This window comes from Octopus bimaculoides, chromosome 20 (genome assembly GCF_046866305.1).
Source record: "Octopus bimaculoides isolate indiv1 chromosome 20, ASM4686630v1, whole genome shotgun sequence".
Classification (NCBI taxonomy): Eukaryota; Metazoa; Mollusca; class Cephalopoda; order Octopoda; family Octopodidae; genus Octopus; species Octopus bimaculoides.
The window spans coordinates 17,643,053-17,668,788 of NC_142947.1; the positions used below are offsets into that span (position 1 = coordinate 17,643,053).

At 35.8% G+C, this 25,736-nt stretch overlaps 1 protein-coding gene across 3 annotated transcripts in view; it reads right to left on the reverse strand.

The window, feature by feature from the left end:
• Positions 1-2,969: 2,969 nt before the first annotated feature.
• The window catches only part of LOC106883419 (tyrosine-protein phosphatase non-receptor type 2), a 93,040-nt gene continuing 70,273 nt past the window's right edge, over positions 2,970-25,736 (reverse strand). For 2 of the 3 annotated variants that reach the window (XM_089338154.1, XM_014934411.3), the window contains 7 exons: positions 22,716-22,814; positions 21,160-21,309; positions 20,351-20,560; positions 18,728-18,910; positions 15,768-15,794; positions 6,414-6,874; positions 2,970-3,435 (listed from right to left, as the gene is read on the reverse strand). In XM_089338154.1, the coding sequence (XP_089194280.1) occupies positions 3,225-3,435; positions 6,414-6,874; positions 15,768-15,794; positions 18,728-18,910; positions 20,351-20,560; positions 21,160-21,309; positions 22,716-22,814 (1,341 nt within the window). In that variant the 3' untranslated portion in view covers positions 2,970-3,224. The remainder of the gene's footprint in view (positions 3,436-6,413; positions 6,875-15,767; positions 15,795-18,727; positions 18,911-20,350; positions 20,561-21,159; positions 21,310-22,715; positions 22,815-25,736) is intronic. The other variant, XM_014934412.3, reaches the window with a different exon arrangement.

Sequence of the window (25,736 nt, forward strand, 5' to 3'; positions counted from 1 at the left end):
TAGCTTATGATTCAAGAGAGATCAGGCAATAATGAAGAACTATGTGCCTCAGTGCACTAGGCTACTTGATTATTCTCAACAGTAGCAAAATTGTTCCTATGAACTACAGATCTATGTTTGAAGATTTTCACCAAATGATGTTCTAGAAGACTACTTCCTATCTGCTATACTGATCCAGTACTGATCTGATGGATTTTGAGTACAGATAATGGTGCCTTCTTACAGCCACCAACATCTGTGCTCAAAAATCCATCAACTTCACTGGTTTGGTCATATATATTCCAAAATTCTTCATTTTCACTCCTGTCAGCCTGATGTCACAAGTTTGATTAAGTGATGTTACTAGCATGATAGTTATAGCCAATCAAAAATTTGATACCAATTACTTGCCTTAATATCTGCTATTTTTTGCAACTGAAACAGAGTAGCTTCAAATCGGCTTCGGTCTGATCTGGCCAATGTTGGTCATGGTAACAAGACAGCTGTAAACAAATTATACTGGAAAAGATAGCTAACAACAAGGCATATATTAATAATAGGAGGCTGTTCTGGTGTATAAATTTCATATGGGGATGTGAGTTCGAGTCCACAGCTAGCCACCTACACTTTTCTCTGCAAAATAGGGGTAGTTTATCCTGTTCAGGCTATATTATTAGCATTATTCTGCGATTGAGAATTTAAAATCACTTCATTAACTTTATATATATATATATATATATATATATATATATATACATATAACAAATTGAAAAAATTTGCCATCAATTCTTTTGAAATCTTTCACAATGATATTAGTGGCAGCAGCAAAATATTCCATTACTAGCCATTCTTTAAATTGATCACACACCCTCGCCCACCCTGTCCACCCCTAATAATAATAAAATCATATAGACATTTCTAAAAAGGTGCCATTTTAGAAGTGATATCTATTTGTTTTAATAAACACACTTTAAATTCTTTCATTTAATTACTCCCACACACAATAGAAAGGAGAGAGAGAGGGGGGGAGAAAGAGGTGGGGGAATCAAAGATTTATATGTCCAAAGAGAAATGCATTGAAGGAATGTCGATCTATCAAGACCGAAAGGTGCTTTGATATGTATAATGCATAATCTATTAGTCTAAGACAACTAAATGACATGTGCAAGTTGTGTAAGATGACAAACGATATTTCATTATTTAAAAATATTAAAATGGAGTAAAGAATCAAAAGGACTTCACTGAAGATTGCACTGAAAAGCAAATTGAAGAGATGGAGAAGGCAAGAAGCCTTTCCAAAATATTAATTAGGTTGAAAGAGATAGATGTCGATAACTTCCCCTGTGAAAATACATCTAGTGCATGGGAAGGACTTATCATAGCTGTTTTTCTTTATGGCATCCAATTTTATCACAATAGGGTTGCAAATACTTCCTTAGTCACAACGTTGTCCTTATCTTTATAGAAAATGTAGGTATATTGTGGAATGGGAAGGGGGGATTTGATTATTTGTACACTGAATGGGGAGGTAACTATGAACATAAAGGCCTCAAAGGTGGTTGGAAATGGAATAGAAAATGAATTTATGAATGAGCAATAGAGCTTGATGTTCTATAGCCAACTATATAATAATAATAATAATAATAATAATATTATATATATATGTTATATAAATATATATATGTTATATTCATAATATTTCTGCTGTCATTCTTTCATTATTACAAAAATGAAAATTTAATAAAGAAAGAAAAAAAAAAACTATGAAAATACATGTGAACGATATCATTAGACATCAGTGCAATATTATCATTAGAATAATAGAACAGAGCTGAATAAATCTGCAACTAAAACACAACTAGTGCCATATGTCTGACAGATGTGAAGAAACTAAACACAAAAGAGTGTTTCTATGGTAAGAAGCCAGAAAAAAAAGTACCCAAAGAACATTGTGGATATGATGGAAATTATAGTTGATAGTTTCTTATATTTAAACCCAAGTGAGAAGACTGAACAAGGCTCTAATTAAACACAAAATATAGGACGCTGACAGCAAATGACATTGTCATCACAGAGGCAGATGAGCTGGGTGAGAGGGAAGAAAGAAACAAATAGTAAAAAAAAATAAACTAAAATATTTGGATAAATCCTACACAAAAAATGAATAATGGAAATAAAATAAAGACTAATAATAATAATAATAATAATTTTGCCACAAGGGCAGCAATTTTGGAAGAGGGGATGAGTTGATTACATTGACCCCCAATGTTCAACTAGTACTTATTTTATCAACCTCAAAAGGATGAAAGGCAAAGTCGACCTCGGCAGAATTTGAACTCAAAATGTAGCGATGGGAGAAATACCACTAAGCACTTCATCCAGCATGCCAACGATTCTGCCAGCTCCCCACCTTAATAATAATAATGATAATAATAATAATAAATAATAATAATAATAATAATAATCCTTTCTATTATAGGCACAAAGCCAAATTTTGGGGGAAAGGGGTAAGTTGATTACATCAACCCCCAGTGCTTAACTGGCATTTATTTAATCAACCTTGAAAGGATGAAAGGCAAAATCGACCTTCACAGAATTTGAACTCAGAATGCTTAGCAGCATTTTGTCCAACATGTTAATGATTCTGCCAGCTTGCTGCTGTAAGTCGATTACATCGAACTCAGTACTCAACTGGTACTTATTTTATCAACTCTGAAAGGACAAAAGGCAAAGTCAACCGCGGCAGCATTTAAACTCAGACAAAACGCCGCTAAGCATTTTGTCTGGCCTGCTAATGATTCCGCCAGTTTGTCACCTTAGTAATAATAAAAATAATAATAGTAATTGTGAATTGTAAATAAATCTCTTGAAATCTAAAATTTTCGTGTTTCTTTTACTTTCCCTCTGAAAATATATCCTACCAAAGTGGGGAAATAGGTCCTTCTTGCCTAGAAAACCCATAGGGCTTTTTTTTTTTAATAAAAAAAAAATTTTCTTTTGAAATGGAAATTTTATTTTCCCGGAAAAAAAAATGCATTTTCTTTTATTTTATTTTTCTTCATTCATTTTTATTAAAGTTTTACTTGAAAAAAAAAAAAAAAAAAAAATCAACATAAGATAGTTATATATTTTTTTTCTCATTTCCCCAAAATATTCCTTACAACCAAGTGAAAAATAATGTTACATTCGGTGGGGGTTAAAAAAAACAAAAAAAAACAGTAAGAAAACTGTGACAAATCAGTCTGTCACTGTTGGTTCCCATTGTTGTAGTAACGATAAAGCAGAAGACTGCCACCTAATGCTAACACAATACCGATGTACAAAGGAGTCAAATATCGGTTACGTTGCCGCATCAGCTCACACTCTCTCTGCTTTCGTTTCATATCTTCAATTAATTTCTGAGTATTTCTCTTACGCTCTTCTCGAATCTTTCGTCGATACTCATAACCATCAACACTGCAAGAAAGAATAAGTAATACATATTGTTCAACAGAGATTATTCATTTTAAAGAAAAAAAAAAAAATACATTGGAGTAATTTCAATCTAGCCACACAAAAGGCTGCCTAGATTATATACATAATTGAGGATGATTTTCAGCATGAACAATGCTCTCATGAGCAGACACAAACATCCTTGTGACCCATTGATCTTTGACCTGGCAGAAGATCTAATATGTGACAGATGGAAGGAGTAAGTACTGCACCAACACCAGGATGGTATTTTAATTTTTCTTCTTTAATCTCTAGCTGGCAACTGGAGGGGAAGGCCACCCTCTCAATCAATACATTGCTGTGGGTGCCGCTGGATGACAAACACTGATGTTTTTCCATGCTTTCCAATCCATGGTGCTCGAGGTGTTCAAAATGCAGCATCTTCGTCAGATCTTTGGTGTCTCTCTATGCAACCAAATCTCAAACAACAACATCCAAGAACAATGCCAGCAGCAGCTGACCACTGAAGACCAAATCCAGCAGCACAGGCCACAGTGGTTTGGCCACATCTGCAGGATAAGCACCAGAAGATTACCACACTAACTTTTGTAACTGCAGCGATACACGCACTGGAGAATCCAGCACAGCAGACCAAAGAAGACATGAGCAAAACAAGTTGAGGAAGATCTGAAGATACAGCACCTTGACCTCAAAGGTTGGAAGACAAAATTGGTCTCGAGAGGGTTTGATCTCCGCATGCAGACAGGTGGAACAAATATTGCAACACATTGTATCCCATACTTTGACAAATACCAATCATACACACACACAAGTGAACAATTTATATAGTCTAAGATATATAAATTACATAGATGTGTACACAGTTGGGTGTCAATGAGTGTGTAAGCATGGGAAATGATAATGATTTACTATTTAAAACTCAACAGTTGTGGTAAAGGAAGGAGCATATTCAACTGAATCAAACTACAAAACACAACTGGTATTTATTTTATTGTTTATCTCCATCCTAAGATGAAAAGTGCAGTAAACTTTGAGAGAATTTAAACCAATGAAAATGAAGATTCAGTTTAATTTTCTTTTAAGAACAATCACACCTGCTATGCATCAGCTGGAGCTAAGCTGTGGTAGGGCTCATAAAATAAAGCAGTAGCTACCAAACAGTGTGTTGCATCACATTGGCACATGCCAAAATGTACTTAGAAATTCCACAAAAATAATACAATTATAAATGAAAAATCTGAAAAATGTAAACTCAAATTCTAAATATAAAGACTTGACAACTGTGCTGCTTTGTTAATTGGATAAAGAACTTATCTTTTAGTTGTTCTAGTCATTAGAATGTAACCAAGCTGGGACCCTGCCTTGAAGAATTTTTAGTCGAATGAATTGGCCCCAGTACTTTTTTTATTTTTTAAGCTTGGTACTTATTCTAGCAATCTCTTTTGCCAAACTGCTAAGTTATAGGAACATAAACACATCAACATCAGTTGTCAAGTGGTGATGGGGGACAAACACAGATACAAAAACATATATATTTATATATATATATATATAAATATATATATATATACACACACACACACAAAATGGGCTTCTTTCAGTTTCCATCTATCAAATCCACTCACAAGGCTTCATTTAGCCCAAGGTTATAGAAAATGCAAGATGCCACAGAGTGGGACTGATCCTGGAACCATGTGGTTGGGAAGTAAGCTTCTTACCACACAGCCACACCCACACCTATTTTAATAACTATTTAATCATCCAAATTATTAAGTTAAAACTATTTACGTTTATAGGTTAAAATATATAAATCATTTTTTAATCCTTTAGCATTCAGATAATTCTGTCAAATGTAATACTTATTTATTTACATAGTTTTGAATTAATCATGCATTATCTCATAAGCTCCACTACAGAAATGTCCGTGTCATATCACAACACTATGACAGAACTATTTGACCTCAATTGGCCCTGCTCTCTTCAACATCATGCCAAACACATATAAAGGAGGAAAGTGACTTCACGGCATTCAAACGATCCCTAGATGATTACCCCCAATAAATACCAGATAAACCACCCACACCCAGATATGTCTCTGAAAACTATAACCCTCTGCTTGAATAGGCTACGGTTCCCCAGAGCTGACTGTGTATCTCTTCCAGGTGGTGCTATTAAATTAGACATGGCCTGAGTCAACTTCGGCCAAAACATATCTAAGTAATCTAATCTATGCTTCTAATCAAAGCATAACAACGTGGGTAGAGGCTGATATCTTAACGTTTCTGATGGTCTTAAGTATAAAAAAAGTTATTACAGATTTATATAGAACTACATTCAGAGTATGTCTATAAGCTATTGTGTTTAGACCTGGTTTCTCTCCTCAAACTGTTCCATTTTGTAGATGCAATTTGTTTTTTTTTTTATAATAAAGTACTCCGAAATTAGAAAAATCAAAAATCTGCAACAATCTCGGTCCCATGAGTATCGGATAATGTACTTTCAACCATGTAAAGAAACTGATTGTGGTGATTGTGGTGAAAGCAGAGACAGTGTTGATGATGACAATGGTCGAGATGAGTATGGGATTTGCCGGCAATGGTTTGGAAAATTGGGTGATTTTCAGGTGAAAAGCGGTCCTTGCCTTACTTATTCTCATCTTAATATCTTTGGCAGTGCTGCCTGAGAACGTTATCTTACTACCTAAATACGTAAACTCGGCTACATCCTCTAGTTCATATTTATCTTATGTTAATTCTTAACAAATGAGCATGTATACAGTTGTTTGCCCTGCCAGTAATAGAAACTAAATCTCACAATTTACACTCCAACATTTTCAGAATAAGGACACATAATGTAGTCTTATGATGTACCTAAAAAAAAATGAGAAAGTCTTAGATGTCAAGTCTCCACAACCAGCTGAGACCTTATATCTATCATTAAATAAAAGAGAGAAAATTATAGACACAGAAGAAAAAACTTACTCGCTCTCTCCGGTTGTAGCAACATTTACTGGGTCTGTTGAACTGCCAACACTTAGTAAGTATTCAACAGTCTGACCATTGTGAGATAGTGGTGCTTGTGGTGATGATGATGATGATGATAACTGGGCAGTGATGTTGTTTTGTTGTGGCTCACTCTCATTTGGATGTCCTTTCTCTTTGTACACTGTAGGATTAGTAGTAGTAGTAGTTGTAGTAGAAATAGTAGTGGTACTAGTGGTGGTAGTGTCCGACTGTGACTTCTGTGAGGGTACTGAAGAAGACAGATGGTTACTTGTGAGGTGGTCGGTAGCTGACAAGCTTTGTGCTAGGTCACCATTGGTCGTTAAAAAGCTGGAGGTATTTTTAGAATCAGCATTCTCTGATATCAAGTCATTTCCAAATTCATCGCCTGGCATCAAGCTGGTTGTTCGCTTTGGAGGCATTGGAGGCATCTCGCAATTCTACAGGGGGTCAGAAAAGGAAAAAAATTAACTTCTTAAACCAGCACAAAATCTTAAATTTAGAGGCCATGCAGGAAATGAGTGTCTTGACACTCAAGCATTTCATAACTACATTTAGTAGCATAAGCAAAGTTGAAAAGAAAGAACAAAAAAAAAAAAGAAAAGAAAAAGGAAAAAAAAGCCATTACTACCAAGAAATGATACCTGGTTTTGATCTCAGCTCATTTGGAATTTTACTCTATGATACACAACTTGCTAATTTCATAAGCAGGACATTACTGGTATTTATTATGTAAAGAGAGATGAAGATAAAAGTTGACCTGGTACAATTTGAACTTGGGATACAAAGAAGATAAACTGGCATTCTGTTGTTTCAGATAACACTGCTGTTCGTTAACCCTTTTACATGTCCTGTGTATCATACGTGACACACATGGTGTCCATGCAGCATATATGATACACATTCACAATTTTTTCAACCACCACAGTAACTTGGAACTTGTAAAAGGAAAGCTTCATATTACTCAGAACATATAAAACAAAAATGAACTAAAAGCCTGAAAATGAGCATGGACATTTAGAACAAAATTATGAAAATGCTTTGGACAGGTAGAGGTTGTCCCGAAAGTAATTCAAGTGGGGTGTATCAGTTTTTATTAACTGACATAGGTTGTTCAAATTATACATGTTGGAGTAGAGTAACTCTTCCTCTACACAAAGATGTAACTCAAACTGCTGGAGCACTGCCTTGAAGCATTCTAGTCGAGGAAATTGATCCCAGTACTTATATTTTTAAGTTTACTACTTATTCTATTGGTCTCTTTTGTTAAACTGCTAAGTTACAGGGGATGTAAACACACCAAAACCATTTCTCAGGTGGTGGTGATGGTGGACAAACACAGACATAAAGGTGCACAGAAACACACATACAACAGGCTTCTTTCAGTTTTCGTCTGCCAAATCTACTCACAAGGCTTTGGTCAACCCAAGGCTATAGTAGAATACACTTGCCCAAAGTGTCATGCAGTGTGACTGAACCCAGAACCATGTAGTTGGGAAGCAAACTTCTTACTACACAGCCACACCTGTGGCATGTCCAATTTGACTGACCTATGTTGGTTAATAAAAAAGTTATGCCCACTTCTGCATTACTTTCAAGACAACCCCAGTAGAAGGGATTATACGGATAACAATAGATATGTTTCTAGTAAATTAATAGGTAAAAATAAATCATTTCAACAATTATGTAATCAACAATTAAAAGAAAAAGCAAATAACACAGGCCCAAGGAGGAATGTACTTATGTTAGCTGATACTCATTCTTGAGCATATTTTCTTGAAACCCCTTCCCACAAAAATGAAAGACAAAATGAAAACATTTTTGGTAGAATTTGAACTCAGACTGTAAAGCACTAAATGCTGTTAGACATTTCCTCCACCACTCAACTGACTGCTTCAATAAAATAACAGCAATAATAACTGTTTCAAATTCTGGCACAAGGCCAACAATTTTTTGGAGTAAAGGAGTTAATGAACTACATTGATCCAGTACTTTATATTTTATCAACTTTGACAGGACTTGAACTCAAAACGTAAACAGCTGAAAGAGATGCTGCAAAGCATTTTGTCTGACATGCAAACAATTCTGCAGGCTCACACCTTCTTCTTCTTATTATTATTATTAATAATAATCCTTTCTACTATAGGCACAAGGCCTGAAATTTGGGAGAGGGGGATAAGTCGATTACATTGACACCAGTGCTCAACTGGTACTCATTTTATCAACCACAAAAGAATGAAGAGCAAAGTCGACCTCAGTGGAATTTGAACTCAGGATGTGAAGATAAACGAAATGCTACTAAGCATTTTGCCCAGCATGCTAACAATTCTGCCAGCTCACAACAACAATCCTTTCTATTATAGGCACAAGGCCTGAAATTTGTGGTGAGGGGCACTAGTCGATTGCTTCAACCCACCAGTGCTTGACTGGTACTTAATTTATTGACCCTGAAAGGAAGAAAGGCAAAGTTAACCTTGGCAGAATTTGAACTCAGAACACAAAGACTGACAAAATACTGCTAATGATTTTGTCCAAAGTGTAAACAATTCTGTCAGCTTACTGCCATAGTAATAATAGCAACATGATTTCAAATTTTGACATAAGGGCAGCAATTTTGAGTGGAGAGGGGTGGGGGACAACAAGTTGATTACATTAGCCCAAATACTTGTCTGGTTCTTATTTTATCAACCCGAAAAGGGGTTCTTTGAATAAATATACACTTCTCAAGTACTGAAACTTGCTAGAAACAGGTAAAAGAAGGGATAGAAAGCAACAACAAGTAAAGAAAGAGCAACGGTAGCATAAAATACATGCACAGTACACATTATAAAACACAAGAATAAAAATTAATGGTATGGAGCCATAAAGTGGAAAGGATGCATAGGTACATCAAGTGTAGGGTTGATAAATTTCAGGAAGTATGGTCTTGACAGTTAACAACCAATGTGGGTTGTTTATTTCATGCTTCAACATTGCTGAACATGAAAAAAATGTTTCAAAAAAGTCGTAAATGCTGTGCTGTTTTTATTTTGATCTCATAAGTGTGCTTACAGATGGTAGAGATATTGGTCAAAGTTGTTGGAAAGATGGTGGATAAATTCCAAGTTAGCTATTATAAGATGTTGAAACTTTAGTGCATGTTAATGCCCAGAAAGGCAATAAATTCAAGATATGGTAAGTGACTAACTGTTCATCACTGCACAGTTTCCAGTAGATGGATTGTTCTGGACAAGATGAGGGTTCCAGACTGGAGATGCGAACTGTGTGGATATACAACAGCCATACATTGCTTTAAATAGACAGCTGGTGAGCTGCTGACAAAGGTCTGAGTAATGCTAAAACAGTGGTTATCTCGTACAGGGGTTCACATGGCCCTTGAGGGTCCATGTAAGATTTTGCTGTTAAAATTTATGAGCAATAAATTTGTTATGCTTCTACAATACTCAAAGTATTTTAACAATTTTTTTAATACAATTCCTAATAATATTTAATTATAAAAATATAATAGGATTTTCCAAACGTCAAATAGCTAGGAGGATCCATCTGAGTTAAAAGGAGTCAAAGAGGTCCATAGGTGAAAAATGGTTGAGAACCACTGTGCTAAAATACTTTTGGTTTTTTTTTTTTGACAATTATAGAAATGTGCTTTGTCCATCAAAAGATCATCGTCAACAAGAATGCCTAGGTCATGTTCACTCACAGATTTATGCTTGGGGTCTTGGAAGGTGTAGATAAATGTCAGGATGATAAAATAAAGTAACAGTCAAACTGATTTTGGTGCAAGATTTGAACTCAGAACATAAGGAGCTGAAAGAAATGCTGCTAAACATTCCATCAGATGCTCTAATGATTCTGCCAGCTCACTACCTTAATACTACTCCAAATAATAATAATAATAGTTACTGCTTTAGGCACAAGGCCACAAGGGGAAAGGACAAATCAGTTAACATTAATCCTAGAACTTCACTGGTACTTTATTTTATTGATGCTGAAGAAATGAAGGGCTAAGTCAATCCCTACAGAATTTGAACTCAGAATGTAACAATTCAGAAAAAGAAAAAAGCCTGCAAAGCATTTTGTCAAGTGTAGTAGCAATTCTGCCCAGCTTGCAGCACTAATAACAATTTCTTTTAAGAAAGAGGCAAAGCATTCCAAAAGGAGGATAGCCACCTGTGTCAATCAAAAAATTCTGCAGATCCAAGACTGCCTTGACTACCCTCTCCCAGTTGCATTTTCCAGCTTACAATCACATGCTGAAAAAGGGCCCATTCATCTAAAACATATTTGCCACTCCCACCCATGATTCAGTAAATTTGTTATTAGAAGACAGCATGTTCTTCACCTTCACTTTTGTCACAAACATTCTGACATCAACAGATTTCCGCTTTATGCCAGAGTAACTTTTTGAAAGGATGACCGCAACAATAGAAGGCCATATTAATGTAACTGAAGCAGGTGGACTTGAAATTTTTACTAAAATCTCATAACTTTAATTAAAAAGAAAAAAAAACAAACAAACAAAACCACACTTCTTCAGAATATTTTGTGATATTACAAGGAAATAATGACCAAAATTAGCTGCACAAGGCAACAATTTTTGAGGCACTTGAAGTAGTTAATTGAAACATTCCCATTAGATAATTAGTATTTATTGTCTTGGAATATATTATCCTCTTCCCAACAGAACACTGAAAGACTGACAAGTATTTATGTTCTTGAGATGTACCCCCAGCTTCAGAGAGAACATTGAAAAGCAAAGTTGATCCTGAAATGATTTTAACTTAAAACAAAGCTTAAAATGTGATAAATTTAATCAGAATAGCCACCATTTCTGCCACTCAGCTGCCTTTACTAAATCACGTGTGTGTGTGTGTGTGTGTGTGTGTGTGTGTGTGTGTGTGTGTGTGTGGAGGGGGACAGTCAATTATCTTGATCATTGTACTTGACTAGTAACAATATAATAATGAAATGCAGGATAGTGATAAGGGTACCATTTAAGCATGACAGTATATTTTATCAAGACGGTACACTAGAGTATAACTAAATTTTATAGAGGCAATGTACAAGGAGAGTGACAAAATTTTATAGGGGTAGCATACTACGGCATGGCAGCATATTTTGTAGGAGTAGCATACAAGAATGTGACTATATTTTATTGGGATACTATACTAGGTTGCATACGAAGTGTGGGACTAAATTCTATAGCAGTAATTTGCTAACATGACTAAATTTTACATGAGAGTACAAATATAACTTGTATAGCAATAGTATACTATGGTGTGGAATGTAAACTGCATAAGGGTAGAATGTTAGGGTATGACCAAATTTTGCAGTGATTAATGTACTAGGATAACTGGAGAATATTGAAATGAGTTAATATGGTAGGAACGAAGTAAAGAGTTTCAGCATGTAGTAACATGTGTATGGTGAGAGCACAGTGATCCTGTGAGTGCATGTAGTGTATATGGCATAGAGATGTATAAAAGTGAGTACATAGTTAATGTGTATGTGATGGGGTGTTGATGTGTAAGTGTGTAGAAGTGTGTGCATAAAGATTGAATTAAATTAAATTACATGATGTGTTGCATTAGATGGAGAGTAGAAAAGAAAATGTTTAATACACAACATTATTACAACAAAAATCAGTAGTGCTTCTGTTACTGTTGCTATCACTGATGTTTACTATTACTATTACAACTGCTATGACATCTTTTATTGCAGTTGTTTTTCTACACCTACAAAAATAAATTAAAATGTTTGCAATTCCAGTCTTTGGCCAAGCAAAGCTGAAATTCTGCAGTGGCATGGGCATCAAGCATTTGAACCTACAATCTACAGCAATCATGGAAGATGTGGAAGTGTGTTCTAAAGGAAAGTAAGACAAAAAAAAAAAAAATCAACAGAAAGAAAGCTTTGCAAAGTTCAAAACCAATTTTTGTCCCGAAACTTCCAAACGGTTCTTTCTTCAAAAGTGAAAGTGAGAAAATGTGCAGCAGGGTAGCAAAGTCACTTTAACTGAACTGGTTGCAGAAAATGCTTAACATAATAATGATAACAACAATAAAAATAATAATAATTATAATGATAATTAATAATAATTATAATAACAACAACAATAGTGAGGTGAACAAACACACACTCAAGGTGGTGTTTTCACTGTGAATGGCCCAAGTTCAAGTTCAAATAAGTTACAATTGTTTTTATATGATTGCTTTAAATAAATGAAAGATGAAACAATGAAGTGAGCCCCTTCACCCTTTTCAAGGACTTTTAGGGTGGGGGCAGGAGTAACTGAAAGACTCTTTACTGTGAAGACCTAGGCTTAAGTCTGGTAGAACTTACATTTAATTAGCGGGCCTGAACAACACTTAGCAATTATGTAGTGCTATCACTAACTACATAAAGCAGCAAGCTGGAATCCACACCACCACAAATGATAGGGCTATTGGCGACATATGAACTGCACACCTTTGGACCTTTTCACAGCTAGACTGTTATTCTGTCAACTCAGTCATTAGAGATATTAACTGATATATATAAATATATATACACACATACATATATATGATATATACATATATAAATACATACATAAACATATACCCACACATATATATACACACATACACATACATGCATACATACACATACATATATATATATATCTATATATATATATATATATATATATATATATATACACACATACACATACATATATATATATATATGTATATATAAACACACATACACATACATATATATACATATATATAAACACATACATACATATATATATACACATACATACATATACATACATACACACACACACATATATATATACACACACATATATATATATATAAGTTTTGAATGGTATAACAATGCACTATAATAGAAACAATGGACTATATACATGTTCTAATTTAGTCATCCATAGTCTGATATGATATTTCGGAATAAAATTCCTTCTACAGATATTCTTAGATGGAGTCACTGCTTGATCAACTTCCTAGCAGTTGCGAACTCGGCCTGGCCCAAGCGTAGACATAGAAGAATATTATATATATATACACATACACATACATGCATCTACATACATGTATCCATGCATGCATATACATACATGTATACATGCATATATATATATATATATATATATATATATATATATATATACATATATTTATACATGCATATACATACATATATATATATACGTACGTATATACACATATATATATACACATATATATAATGGGAAAAAAAAAAAGAGTAATTCTATGACATATTCTTGTCTCATTCCGGAGGGAGCATAAATGCCACAAAATCCAAGGACCTAGACTTATGACTCCACCACCCAGGAAGGACCTTAGATCTGTTATGTATCATTTTAGTGAACTCAAGCATCATGAAATGAAGTTTTTTGCTCAAAAACATAATGCTTCACCTGGCCAGGAATCAAAACCACAATCTTACCATCATAAGTCAAACAGCCTAATCACCGGCCCCACATACATATAGATAGATCAATAGATAATCCAAGAGGTCATGTTGTATCCAATATATAATTCTAAGACTGTTATATTGTTTCATGTTATATTAAATTTTCCTATGTCAAGTCAATCGTATGTTTTATCACCAGTTGCCCTTCTTTAACACTGACCAATCAGAAAATTCAATTCAAAAAAGCAACTAACAGAAACTCAGTTAATTATAAAATAAAATAGAAGCTTTAAGTTGCAATTAAATAATTTATTCATCTTGCAACTATAATTTATTAACTTCTCAGTCTATAATGAATCATTATCATTTACCGCCCAGCTTCCATGCTAGCATACACTGAATGTTGCATATCATTCAATGTCCACTTTTTCATACTTGCAAGGGTCAGATGGAATTGGCTGAGGCAGATTTTCTGTAGCCAGATGTCCTTAATGTTGCCAGCTCATACCTGTTTCCAACTAAAGTGTATTCCCCATGGGCCAGACACGTTTGTCATGGAAGACTGGGAATGAGCAACATCATGATAGCAATGATCGTCTACAACCATCACACAATGTCAAAACAAGGGAGCACACAAACACACACAGAATGAGCTTCTTTTAGTGTCCATCTACCAAATCCACTGACAAGGCTTTGGTTAGCCAAGGGCTACAATAGAAGGCTCCTACCAAAGGTACTGTGGTTGCAAAGTGAGCTTCTTAACTACAGAGCCATGCCTGCATCTACATATATATATTTTTAAATCTCATAACATTTTCTCACACTTTAGTTCTTCAGTTGTAACAATACAACTATATAAGCTACATTGACATAAGGTAATGGTTTACTACAGTGTATTACAGTTGTTGCATAGACCCAGGTCAGCCTTGGTCAAAAAGACCTATGATCAAATATAGTCAAGCTATGAATATCCAGTTACAAACACACACATACAGTATCTAGGACTATTATCCAATATCACTTACCCCATTCTTTTAAAGGTATGATCCGAAGGAGATTTGGCTATCTCTAGCAAGTTAAGCAATCATTTAGATAGTTCTTGCTAGTCTGAGGAAACAAGATATTTATAACACTAAATATACATACAAACGCCTGTGTTAGAATGGGGGTAGCTGATGAAGGAAAATGTTCTCTATATGGCCTGTGTGTGTTCTGTACTCTGGTTATTATTATTTTTTTGTCTACGTTTTGTTTGCAATGTCCTGTACCCAGATATGCACCTACATATACAGGTAGACGTAGGTATGCACATACCTGTACACGTATATATGCATATACTCATTTATTATTTGTTTTATATATATATATATATACTTCATTTGTGTATTAAGGTTACCATTAGTTTCATATTAAGGAATACCTCAACAATTATCAAGCCTATCACATGGAACATACACAAATAAAGAATCTTTATCCACCAATGTGATGTTGAGCACTCATTCTTATTGTTCAATATTTACATGTGAATGTGTGTGTGTGTGTGTATTTGCAGGAGCACAGTCAATTGATGAATGATGGTTGAAATGAAAGATGTTTAGTAGGAACAACTGCAGGGTTAATGGCTGGTTGGCTCAAGCAGTGTCTCTTGAATAACCTGAATGAAGCTGAATCTCAAGCATTGAACTTAGGAAAGATAATAGGTGGTGCAACACCAAAGTATTAATTAAGTCAGCTACTTAACGATTACAAACAGAATGGATATTGCCATGAACTTGTGCCAGTAAACGAAAGAGAAACATTCTGCTCTCTAGCAAATGTGAACCTGTGCCAAATAAAGGCCAGCTTAGAGAACAAACTGGGCGTCAAAGAAAATACAGAACTTACCCGTTTGAAGAAGAATCTTTTAGTATGCTGCAAAAATATGCAATAGCATAGCAAAAAACAAAAAAACACATACACAGAACAAGAGAAAAAAAAACACTGACAAACAACTATTTCAGTGAGGCACATATAATTCTTTCAGTTAGAGGAAAGCTGAATAATAAATACATACAAAAGAAGCTTTTCTTTGGGAAATAACATTATCCTCAGACAGTGAAGGAATTTCATTGAAGTTTCAAGACAAATGAAACAAACCATGCAGACAGACATGCAGCAATCTTGGAAAGAAACTTTGTTTTTTTTTACACAGATGTAATAAATAATTAACAATAACTGTTAACCAGTTATTACATAATAGATGTAATCCACCATCCAGTTTAACACCAGTGTGACCCTTGGGTACCTATAAGTGGAGTAGACCCCAACAGGACAATAAGTCCCTTCCTCCCCCTCATCAGTCTTTTAGGCTCTAAAAAGGGTCATCAATGTTGCATTTCTGTTTCTGACTAAGACATTTCAAAAAAAAAAAATAATAACAATAACAATAATAATAATAATAATAATAATAATAATAATAATAATAATAATAATAATAATAATAATAATAATAATAATAATAATAAAATTATGCCTTTATTCAATCATTAACTTCCCCTGTTATCTCTATCACAATATGAATGATTTATTCACAAACTGAAGTAAGCAGGAGAGAGAATGAGAGTGTGTTTGGATGAGTTGAAAGCAGGCGGGAAGAGAGATGGATGAATAAATGAATCTACAATAGCTATCTCATGTTATATGAGAGAGAGAGAGAGAGAGAGAGAGAGATGGGGAGTTAGAAAGATACAGATATGTATGTATATGTGTGTGTGTGTGTATATATAAAGTAGCTGTATGTTGTCAACTTAATGTGACAGTCCCATGAAAGGAATAATACTATTGCTATTTAGCCCTAGGAAGCAGCACCGCTTCCTGTCGACCTTGACACATTTCCTGTGTCCTTATGTTTACAAGGAGGAGACAAGCACCTCCACTTAGCTAAGCCTGCATCCAGAGACATGTTTCTGAGTCTTTGCTCGTCATCAGTCTAGAGTAGCAATGGCCTGCTAGTTGGAGATGCCCGTCAAGCTCTCATAAACATATAATAATTCTAGTGAAACACATTCACTGATTTCAAAATTAGAAATAATACATTTCTAAATTTCTCAGAGAGATTTATGCAGTAGTGATGCGATAAAGTAGTTGTATGCTGTCAACTTAATGTGACAGTCCCATGAAGGGAATAATACTACTGCCATTTAGCCCTAGGAAGCAGCACTGCTTCCTGTCAGCCTTGACACATCTACAATGAAATGAAGCATTTTCAAACTTAATCATCACTATTTAACATCTGTCTTCCATACTGGATCAGGTTGCATGGTTCTTCAGGATCAGATAAGTAAGAGGATGGTATCATGCTCCAATGTCTGCAGCTGAATACCCTTCCTAATGCTCATTTTAAAGAGACTACAGGGTAATGTTTGTATAGTACCAGCACTAATGAAGTTGCCATGTAAATTCACAAGACTAAAGAGACCATGTAACTGAGTGGGAGTTCAATAGAGGGGAAGATAGTTTTAAGCTAAGTCTTGAGACATTAAAATATGATAGAAGGGACAAGGACATGTTTGTTGCTGTACAGGAGATACATGGCTACCCCTCATTATATAAGGGTGGGTGGGAGGAACTAAGGTGGAACTAGCTAGAAAGAAATATAAAGCTGGTGACAACAAGGTATCAGAGCTTAACTTAAGTTATGCGAAGAGGAAGAGAAAGGGGGAGAGAGGGAGGAGAGAGAGAGATTAGGAATAATGGGTAAGTAAAGGTTGCAAGAATATGAGTGAGAGTGAGAGATGGGAGAAAAGGTCAATGGTAAAAATGAGTTAGGAGGAAGATAGGAATGAGGGACAGATGTCAATAGAAGTGGCTCAGAGGTGAGGAGGCAATGAGTGGCAGTAGAGAAAGGGTGAAGGGTAGTCAAACGAAACAATAAATAGGGGAAGGACGAGAGGTAGAGAGATGAATTAAAGATGGCAAAAGTGTGGAGATGGTCAGAGGTATGTGGGTGTGAATCTGATGAGTGGTAAGCAAAGGTAGGAGGGAGTTGATGGTAGATGAGACTAAATAATGAAATATGTGATTTGATAAGAAGTGGTTCAGGAGAAGGGAGAGATAATGTAATGCATAGCACAAAAAGAGTAATTAATGGAAAGTAAGGAGGAATGAATTAAAAAAACAAATGAAGGCTGAATATCAAAAGGAAGTTTATTCAAGAAAAAATGAGACAGAATTTTAACTACCCTTCTATCATAATCAAGAACATAAAAGATATAACTGAATGAATTTCTAATATGTCTTCAGACAAAACAACATTTAACAGAGTAGCCAATTCAAAAAGTCATTCTCACATTCAAACAATAGATGTGTGAACACACGCACGCACACACACACACACAGAATTGCAACAGAAATTTTGTTTTAATCCTAACAGTCTCAACATCAGCTCCATTATAACCAAATAAAAAAACTTTTCTGCATTTATTCCCATAACATTTCACCACCACAATTTGCACAAGTTTTTTTCTAACCGCCAGAACATTATCAGTAACTGTTCAGGGGAGATAACCTTCTCGACACCAATTGTAGACTCCCTGAATTATTCCCCTTGATAAAAAAATACAATTTTAACTGAATTAGTGAGAAAGGACATAATTTAATCTATTTCTACTCCAAATTTCTCCACGTTTGAGTGTTTGTTCAAGCAGCAAAAACGAACACACAAAAGCAGGAAACAGAGATACAAGTGCATGATTATCATATACATACATACACACACAACCAAACTGACACGTTCACACATGATGATGGTGTGTGCATATATGACTATATATATTTGTGGTCAAATATCCATATAACAAACTTACCGTGTCTATTTCATTTTCCTTGATGGGAGGAGGATTGCTTAAGATTTGTTTGCCACCATCAATGATAGACAAGAAAGAGAAGCGTAGTTGGTCGGGTGTTTGGACCAGTCCCATACGGTAATAACGCATATCTTGCAACATACTTTCAACATCAATCACCTCCATATTCCAGTCTTTCTCAACCTAGATTTAGGAAAAATATAAAAGAACAAGGAAATAAACATCTGAAAATTACACCGGGTTTGGGGGGGGGGGGTACTCCAAATCTGAGTTAGCTATATTTGAACAGATGAGAGAGGAGATGTAAGTATGGGCAATTCAAATGACCCCAGCATATTACTGGGTACAATCCAGCATCTGAGAAACTTAGTGATGGTTTAGACCAGCAACTATCAGTATTATAGGAATCTTACTTTTCACACCCTGGCTCTGTTTGTTTGTGAGGAAGAGAAAATGATGTTGAACTAATGGAAATCTCCCAGGAACTTTATTACAGAGTAATCATTATCACTTCTGATAATAATGATTTCAAATTTTGGCACAAGGCCAGCAATTTTAGGGATGAGAGTTATAGTACAACCAGTCTCATTGCAACTGTAAGAACTTTTTTGTTCATTGTGCTAACACTATTTTCAATCATATTTTAAATAGAAAAAAAAACTAGGAAAGTATTTTTCAGTTTTCATTCTAGCACATTATAATCAACTTATTTTGGGCTGGGAATCTAATGCCATTTTCTTTCCATCCACTATTTTTTTTTAAGTTAAGCAGAAGGTGCAAGACTCATTGTTTAGTAGATTTTTTAAAACTGGGAGATGTAGTAGAAGTTGGGCATGTATCATGGACTCTCCTGTCATTAGACAATATATGAGGGTTCTGCAATCTCTTACTGAACAACCACAGAGATTTGCTTATAGTGATCATATGTTTGTGCTCACACAAGCTCATTTCCCTCCACCAAATTGACACTACCAGCCCAGATGCATGATGTACCACATGTAAGATGACAAAATCATCACTGAGCCATGTGAAATGAAATGTTTTGCTCAAGACCACAACACAAGCCTGGTCTAGGAATCGAAACCACACCCTTGCAATCGTGGGTGTAACATCCTAACCACTAAGCCATGTGCTTTTACCTATATACAGAGTTGGCCAAAGGTCAACTGATAGTAAATCAAAACCATTTAATTTCAAGATTTATTTATGTTTAACAACTGAATGAATTTAATAAAAGCATCTAAATATGAAACATGAAAATTATTCAAACTGAAGTCCTTGAGTGACACACTTTCCATTCAAGTCAATACAGAATTACAGGGAGTATTTATGGAATTTTTTATTTACTGTCAGGTGACTTTTGGCCAACCCTGTATGTATATATATATATATATATATATATATATATATATATATATATATATATATATATATATATATAATATATATATATCAGGTTTTCACAGATTTTGTTTGCCAAGTTGCTGATTGTATTTTCTCAAATGATATATCACCCCTCACCCCTTCATAAGCAAGATTTCTAGGTGAACAAATACAAAGAATTTCAATGTTCAGTACAGATTGGTAAAAATGGAGCAAGAATAGAATGACGGGTAAACTTACAATAACAAGTGCTGAGTCAACCAAACAAAATGTTCCCGATCGACCAATTCCGGCACTGCAATGAACTATACAAGGACCTACATTATTATTTAGATATCCAGACTCTCGAACAGCCATCAAGAAATTTAAGAAAGTATGTGGTGAAGATGGAACTCCGAAATCTGGCCAAGTGGTATACTGGAAATGCAACACATTGCGAGACTCATCCGTCTGAAAAATAAAATAGAGAATTATCAAATATATCTTTTATCTTTTTCTTTTACTTCTTTCTGTTCTGGGGCACTGCTCTGAAGACAGCAAGCTGGCAGAATCGTTAGTACGCCAGGCAAAATGCTTAGCAGCATTTCATCTGTCTTTATGTTCTGAGTTCAAATTCTGCTGAGGTCGACTTTGCCTTTCATTCCTTTTGGGGGTCATAAAATAAGTACCAGTCCAGCACTGGGATCTATGTAATCAACTTAACCTCTCTCCCAAACTTGCTAACCTTGTGCCAAAATCTGAAATCAATATTCCATTGCTGCAGAAACACCAGATACTCTAATCACTGCTACAACAACAATCATTTTTGAAAGGTTCGTTGTTTGTGATTTAAAAAAAAAACACTCGTGTGTGAAACTGATTATAGTGACTTAAGCATGCATAGAACCACATTCACTTTTTAAATACAACAGCTCTCCTGCAAGTAATCTGACATTGGTTAGGATGATCAGAAACTGAAAGATCTTCAGATTAACTTTCACAGGGTCAAAATAATGATCTCAATCAACAACAATCCATTATTACTATTGATATCAAGGAGTGTTACTTACATTAAGGTTCCACAATTTTAAAGATCGGACAATATAATGTTCATTTTCCTCTTCTTTTAGCAGAACCACTTTGAAACCAGAATCAGAAAATGTCAAGTCTTCATCATAGCCATGTTTGGAACCTGGTGGCCAGTATTGATGACATTTGACCTTCAACAAGAAAAAGGAAACGAAATGTATTAAATGAAACGATAAGGATAGCGATAATAATGTTGATTTGCTTATTAGGGAAAAGCTATGATGATGAGGATAGCAATGATGATGTTGATTTACTAATTAGTAAAAACTAACATTTCTTTCCAGGCCGCCAAGATCACTAACACTCAACTCTAGTTTCTGTAATGCTAAGTCGTTGAGAAACAAACCTCCTCTTGGATAGGATTCTAGACTTATCACAAGAAGTTTTACTCAGTTCTTTCTTTTGAGCTTTCCACTTACAGTATGAGAGAGGAAAAAGATAATCTCACGTTTCACAGAAAGTGAACTTACTAATTTACAGATGGTAACTTCTGGAATTAAAATGGAAGACCTATTAGAAATGATAGAATTCTTAAGAGAAGAATAATTTGTCTACTAAATTATTCCACATCACTTTTCTCAACTGGACATCTGGTCATTGAAACTTAGATCTGTAGATCACCAGTCTGCAGGTTTTAAAAAGCTATTTATATAGACTGAGAAGTTTACTTCTCCAATGAAAATGTAACAGAAGTCTTATTTGCATTCTTTTACTAATTTCAGTCATTTGACTGCAGCTATAAAGATTTTAGTCGATCATACTGACATCATCCCTCTATATTTATTTCAGTCTGATATTCATTTTGTCAATCTCTATTTGTTGAACCACTAAGAAACAGGACATAAAGAAACACTACATAAATGACAACATATACTTCAATTGCCTTTGCGTTTATGTAGAAAATTTTGTTAAGCAATAAGGTTCTTTGAACCATACAGAATTGTTTTGTTTTTTAAATAATCAATAATCAATAAGGCGCAGGAGTGGCTGTGTGGTAAGTAGCTTACCAACCACATGGTTCCGGGTTCAGTCCCACTGCGTGGCATCTTGGGCAAGTGTCTTCTACTATAGCCTTGGGCCAACCAAAGCCTTGAGTGGATTTGGTAGACGGAAACTGAAAGAAGCCTGTCGTATATATGTATATATATGTGTGTGTGTGTGTGTGTGTGTGTGTGTGTGTGTGTGTGTGTGTGTGTGTGTGTGTGTGTGTGTGTGTGTGTGTGTGTGTGTGTGTGTGTGTTTGTCTGTGTTTGTTCCCCTAGTATTGCTTGACAACCGATGCTGGTGTGTTTATGTCCCCGTCACCTAGCGGTTCAGCAAAAGATACCGATAGAATAAGTACTAGGCTTACAAAGAATAAGTCCCGGGGTCGATTTGCTCGACTAAAGGCGGTGCTCCAGCATGGCCGCAGTCAAATGACTGAAACAAGTAAAAGAGTAAAAGAGTAATGTAATGCACTATTAACAGACTTTCAAAAGAGAATCTTGAAAGAGATCTTACACAGAAATCAAGATACATTTTCAAATGCAACACTTACAGTTCCTTTTTCCATAATTCTATTGAGCATAACAATACCCATAGTGTTCTGTTCCCAGACCATTTGCCAAAATTGGCCAACTGTGTTTTCCAATGGACCCTAAACAAAAAGATACAAAATATTAAGAAAATAATATCTTCAACAAAAACTGCTGCAGTATAGCCAGAATGACTTTAATTCAAAAGAGGAGGAGTGGGTAGAGACAGTGTGTGTGTGTGTGTGTGTGTGTGTATGTGTGTGTGTGTGTGTGTGTGTGTGTGTGTGCATGCACATTACATTAAAAACATAACTGTGTCCAACCTTAATCTTTTTATTATGGATGTTTCATATAACCTTAGAAGTCTTTTGTGTTGAGTTCCTAATTCAAATAGATCATTAACATTTCACAACCATTCCTGTCTCGGGCCGACCAAAGCCTTGTGAGTGGATTTGGTAGACGGAAACTGAAAGAAGCCCGTCGTATATATGTATATATATATATGTATGTGTGCTTGTGTGTCTGTGTTTGTCCCCCCACCATCGCTTGACAACCGATGCTGGTGTGTTTATGTCCCCGTCACTTAGCGGTTCGGCAAAAGAGACCGATAGAATAAGTACTAGGCTTCTAAAGAATAAGTCCTGGGGTCGATTTGCTCAACTAAAAAGGTGGTGCTCCAGCATGGCCACAGTCAAAAGACTGAAACAAGTAAAAGAGTAAAAGAGTAAAGAGTAAGTAAGTCTGCTACAGAGACATTGAGCATGCTTCAGCAAACTTACAGCAACAAGGCAATGGGTCATACAAAATGTTTCAAATAGCACGGGTGCTTCAAAAGTGGAAGCTGCAGAATCATTAGCATGGCAAACAAAATGCCTGGTGGCATTTCTTCCAAGTCTTTTACATTCTGAGTTCAAATTTTCCACAGAGCAGATGACTTTGCTTTTTATCCCTCAAGGGTCAATAAAACAAAGTACTGGGGTCAGTTAATGTAAGCAACTTGCACCTCCTCTTAAAATTGCTGGTTTTGTGTCCGAGGTCGATAAATTTGTGTCTGGGGTCGATAAATCAAGTACCAGTGGAACACTGGGGTTGATGTAATCAACTAAACACCTTCCCCAAAATTTCAGGCCTTGTGGATTATTATTATTATTATTATTATTAGGCAGCAAGCTGGCAGAACCATTAGCATGCCGGGCAACATGCTTAGTGGTATTAACATCTGTCTTTACGTCCTAAGTTCAAATTCTGCCAAGGTCGACTTTGCCTTTCATCCTTTCAGGGTCGATAAATTAAGTACCAGTGAAACACTGGGGTCGATGTAATCAACTAGTCCCCTCCAACAAAATTTCAGGCCTTGTGCCAATAATAGAAAGGATTATTATTATTATTATTATATTTTCATCTGCCAAGTATCTGGCCAGGTAATAAGAGGGCCACCCAATAACTGCACAGTGCTGACATCCTGCCAAGACTTCCCAAACCCCAGATCATGTTGCAGACTGCCTAAAAGGAGGACCTCTCAGATTCCTAAAGACAAGAGTTACTGTTTGCAATGGATAAGGGCAGGTATTCCGATTGAATGGGCTGGCAATGGTCCATCTGGCAAAAAGGAATGATAATCTGGAAAGGACTAAGTGATTAAAATAGTGTGTGTGTGTGTGTGTGTGTGTGTGTGTGTGTGTGTGTGTGTATGTGCATGTAATATCTCAAGTACAATATTATATCTAACTTTATTTGTGCAATGCATTATTGGATGCAATGGTTATATATATGTGTGTGAGTGTGTGTGTACACACACAATCACATAGTTACAAAGTATATTTCTCAATATATATAACATATATATTGTGCCTGTGTGTGTACGCAGATGTGCATAGGTGTAAAAAATGCCTATATGATTAAGAAGGTTGCTTGCTGCTACATAGATATGGTTTTGATCCTAATGCACAGTCCTTTGGACAAATGCCTCTATAAGCATAGGTTGACCAACAACTTGTAAATGAAAAATGATAAGCACAAACTGAACTGAAGCCAGTCATTGTGTGTGTGTGTGTGTGTGTGTGTGTGTGTGTGTGTGTGTGTGTGTGTGTGTGTGCGCGCGCGCGCGTATGCCTTTGTGTCAACGTTGTTTTGGAAGTAGTAATGTTTATGTCCTGCATAAACAAATAAGTCCAGTAGCTCAGCAGTTTTACAGGCAAAAACGTGGGTTAAAGTTCAGTGCTTGAGAAGAAGGAAAGATTAACAGGAAGGATATCGAATGGCACTGCATTGGTGACAATGATGACAGTTCCTGCTGATCCAATCAATGAAACAGTCTGCTCAAGAAATTAACGTGCAATTAATGTGGTTGAGCACTCCACATAGTTCTCAGGAAGATTCAGTACAACACAGAATGTGACAAGGCAGGCCCTTTGAAATATCAATACAACTCATTTTTGGCCAGCTGAGCAGATTGGAGCAATGTGAAATAAAGTGCATTGCAGAAGGACAAAACACACCTCTAGGAATCAAACTCACAACCTTCTGATCATGGTTCGAATACCCTAACTAATAAGCCATGCAGTATCAGGCTGTATCTATTGTTGTTGGCACTCCGTCGCTTACGACGTCGGAGGTTCCAGTTGATCCGATCAATGGAACAGCCTGCTCGTGAAATTAACGTGCAAGTGGCTGAGCACTCCACAGACGCACGTGTACCCTTAACGTAGTTCTCAGGGATATTCAGCGTGACACAGTGTGACAAGGCTGACCCTTTGAATTACAGGCACAACAGAAACAGGAAGTAAGAGTGAGAGAAAGTTGTGGTGGAAGAGTACAGCAGGGTTCGCCACCATCCCCTGCAGGAGCCTCGTGGAGCTTTAGGTGTTTTCACTCAATAAACACTCACAACGCCCGGTCTGGGAATCGAAACTGTGATCCTATGACCGCGAGTCTGCTGCCCTAACCACTGGGCCATTGCGCCTCCACTCAGGCTGTAAAATACTGCCTCAAGAAACCACATGGACAAAAAAGATATAAAAATAATGATGATGATTATATAATTT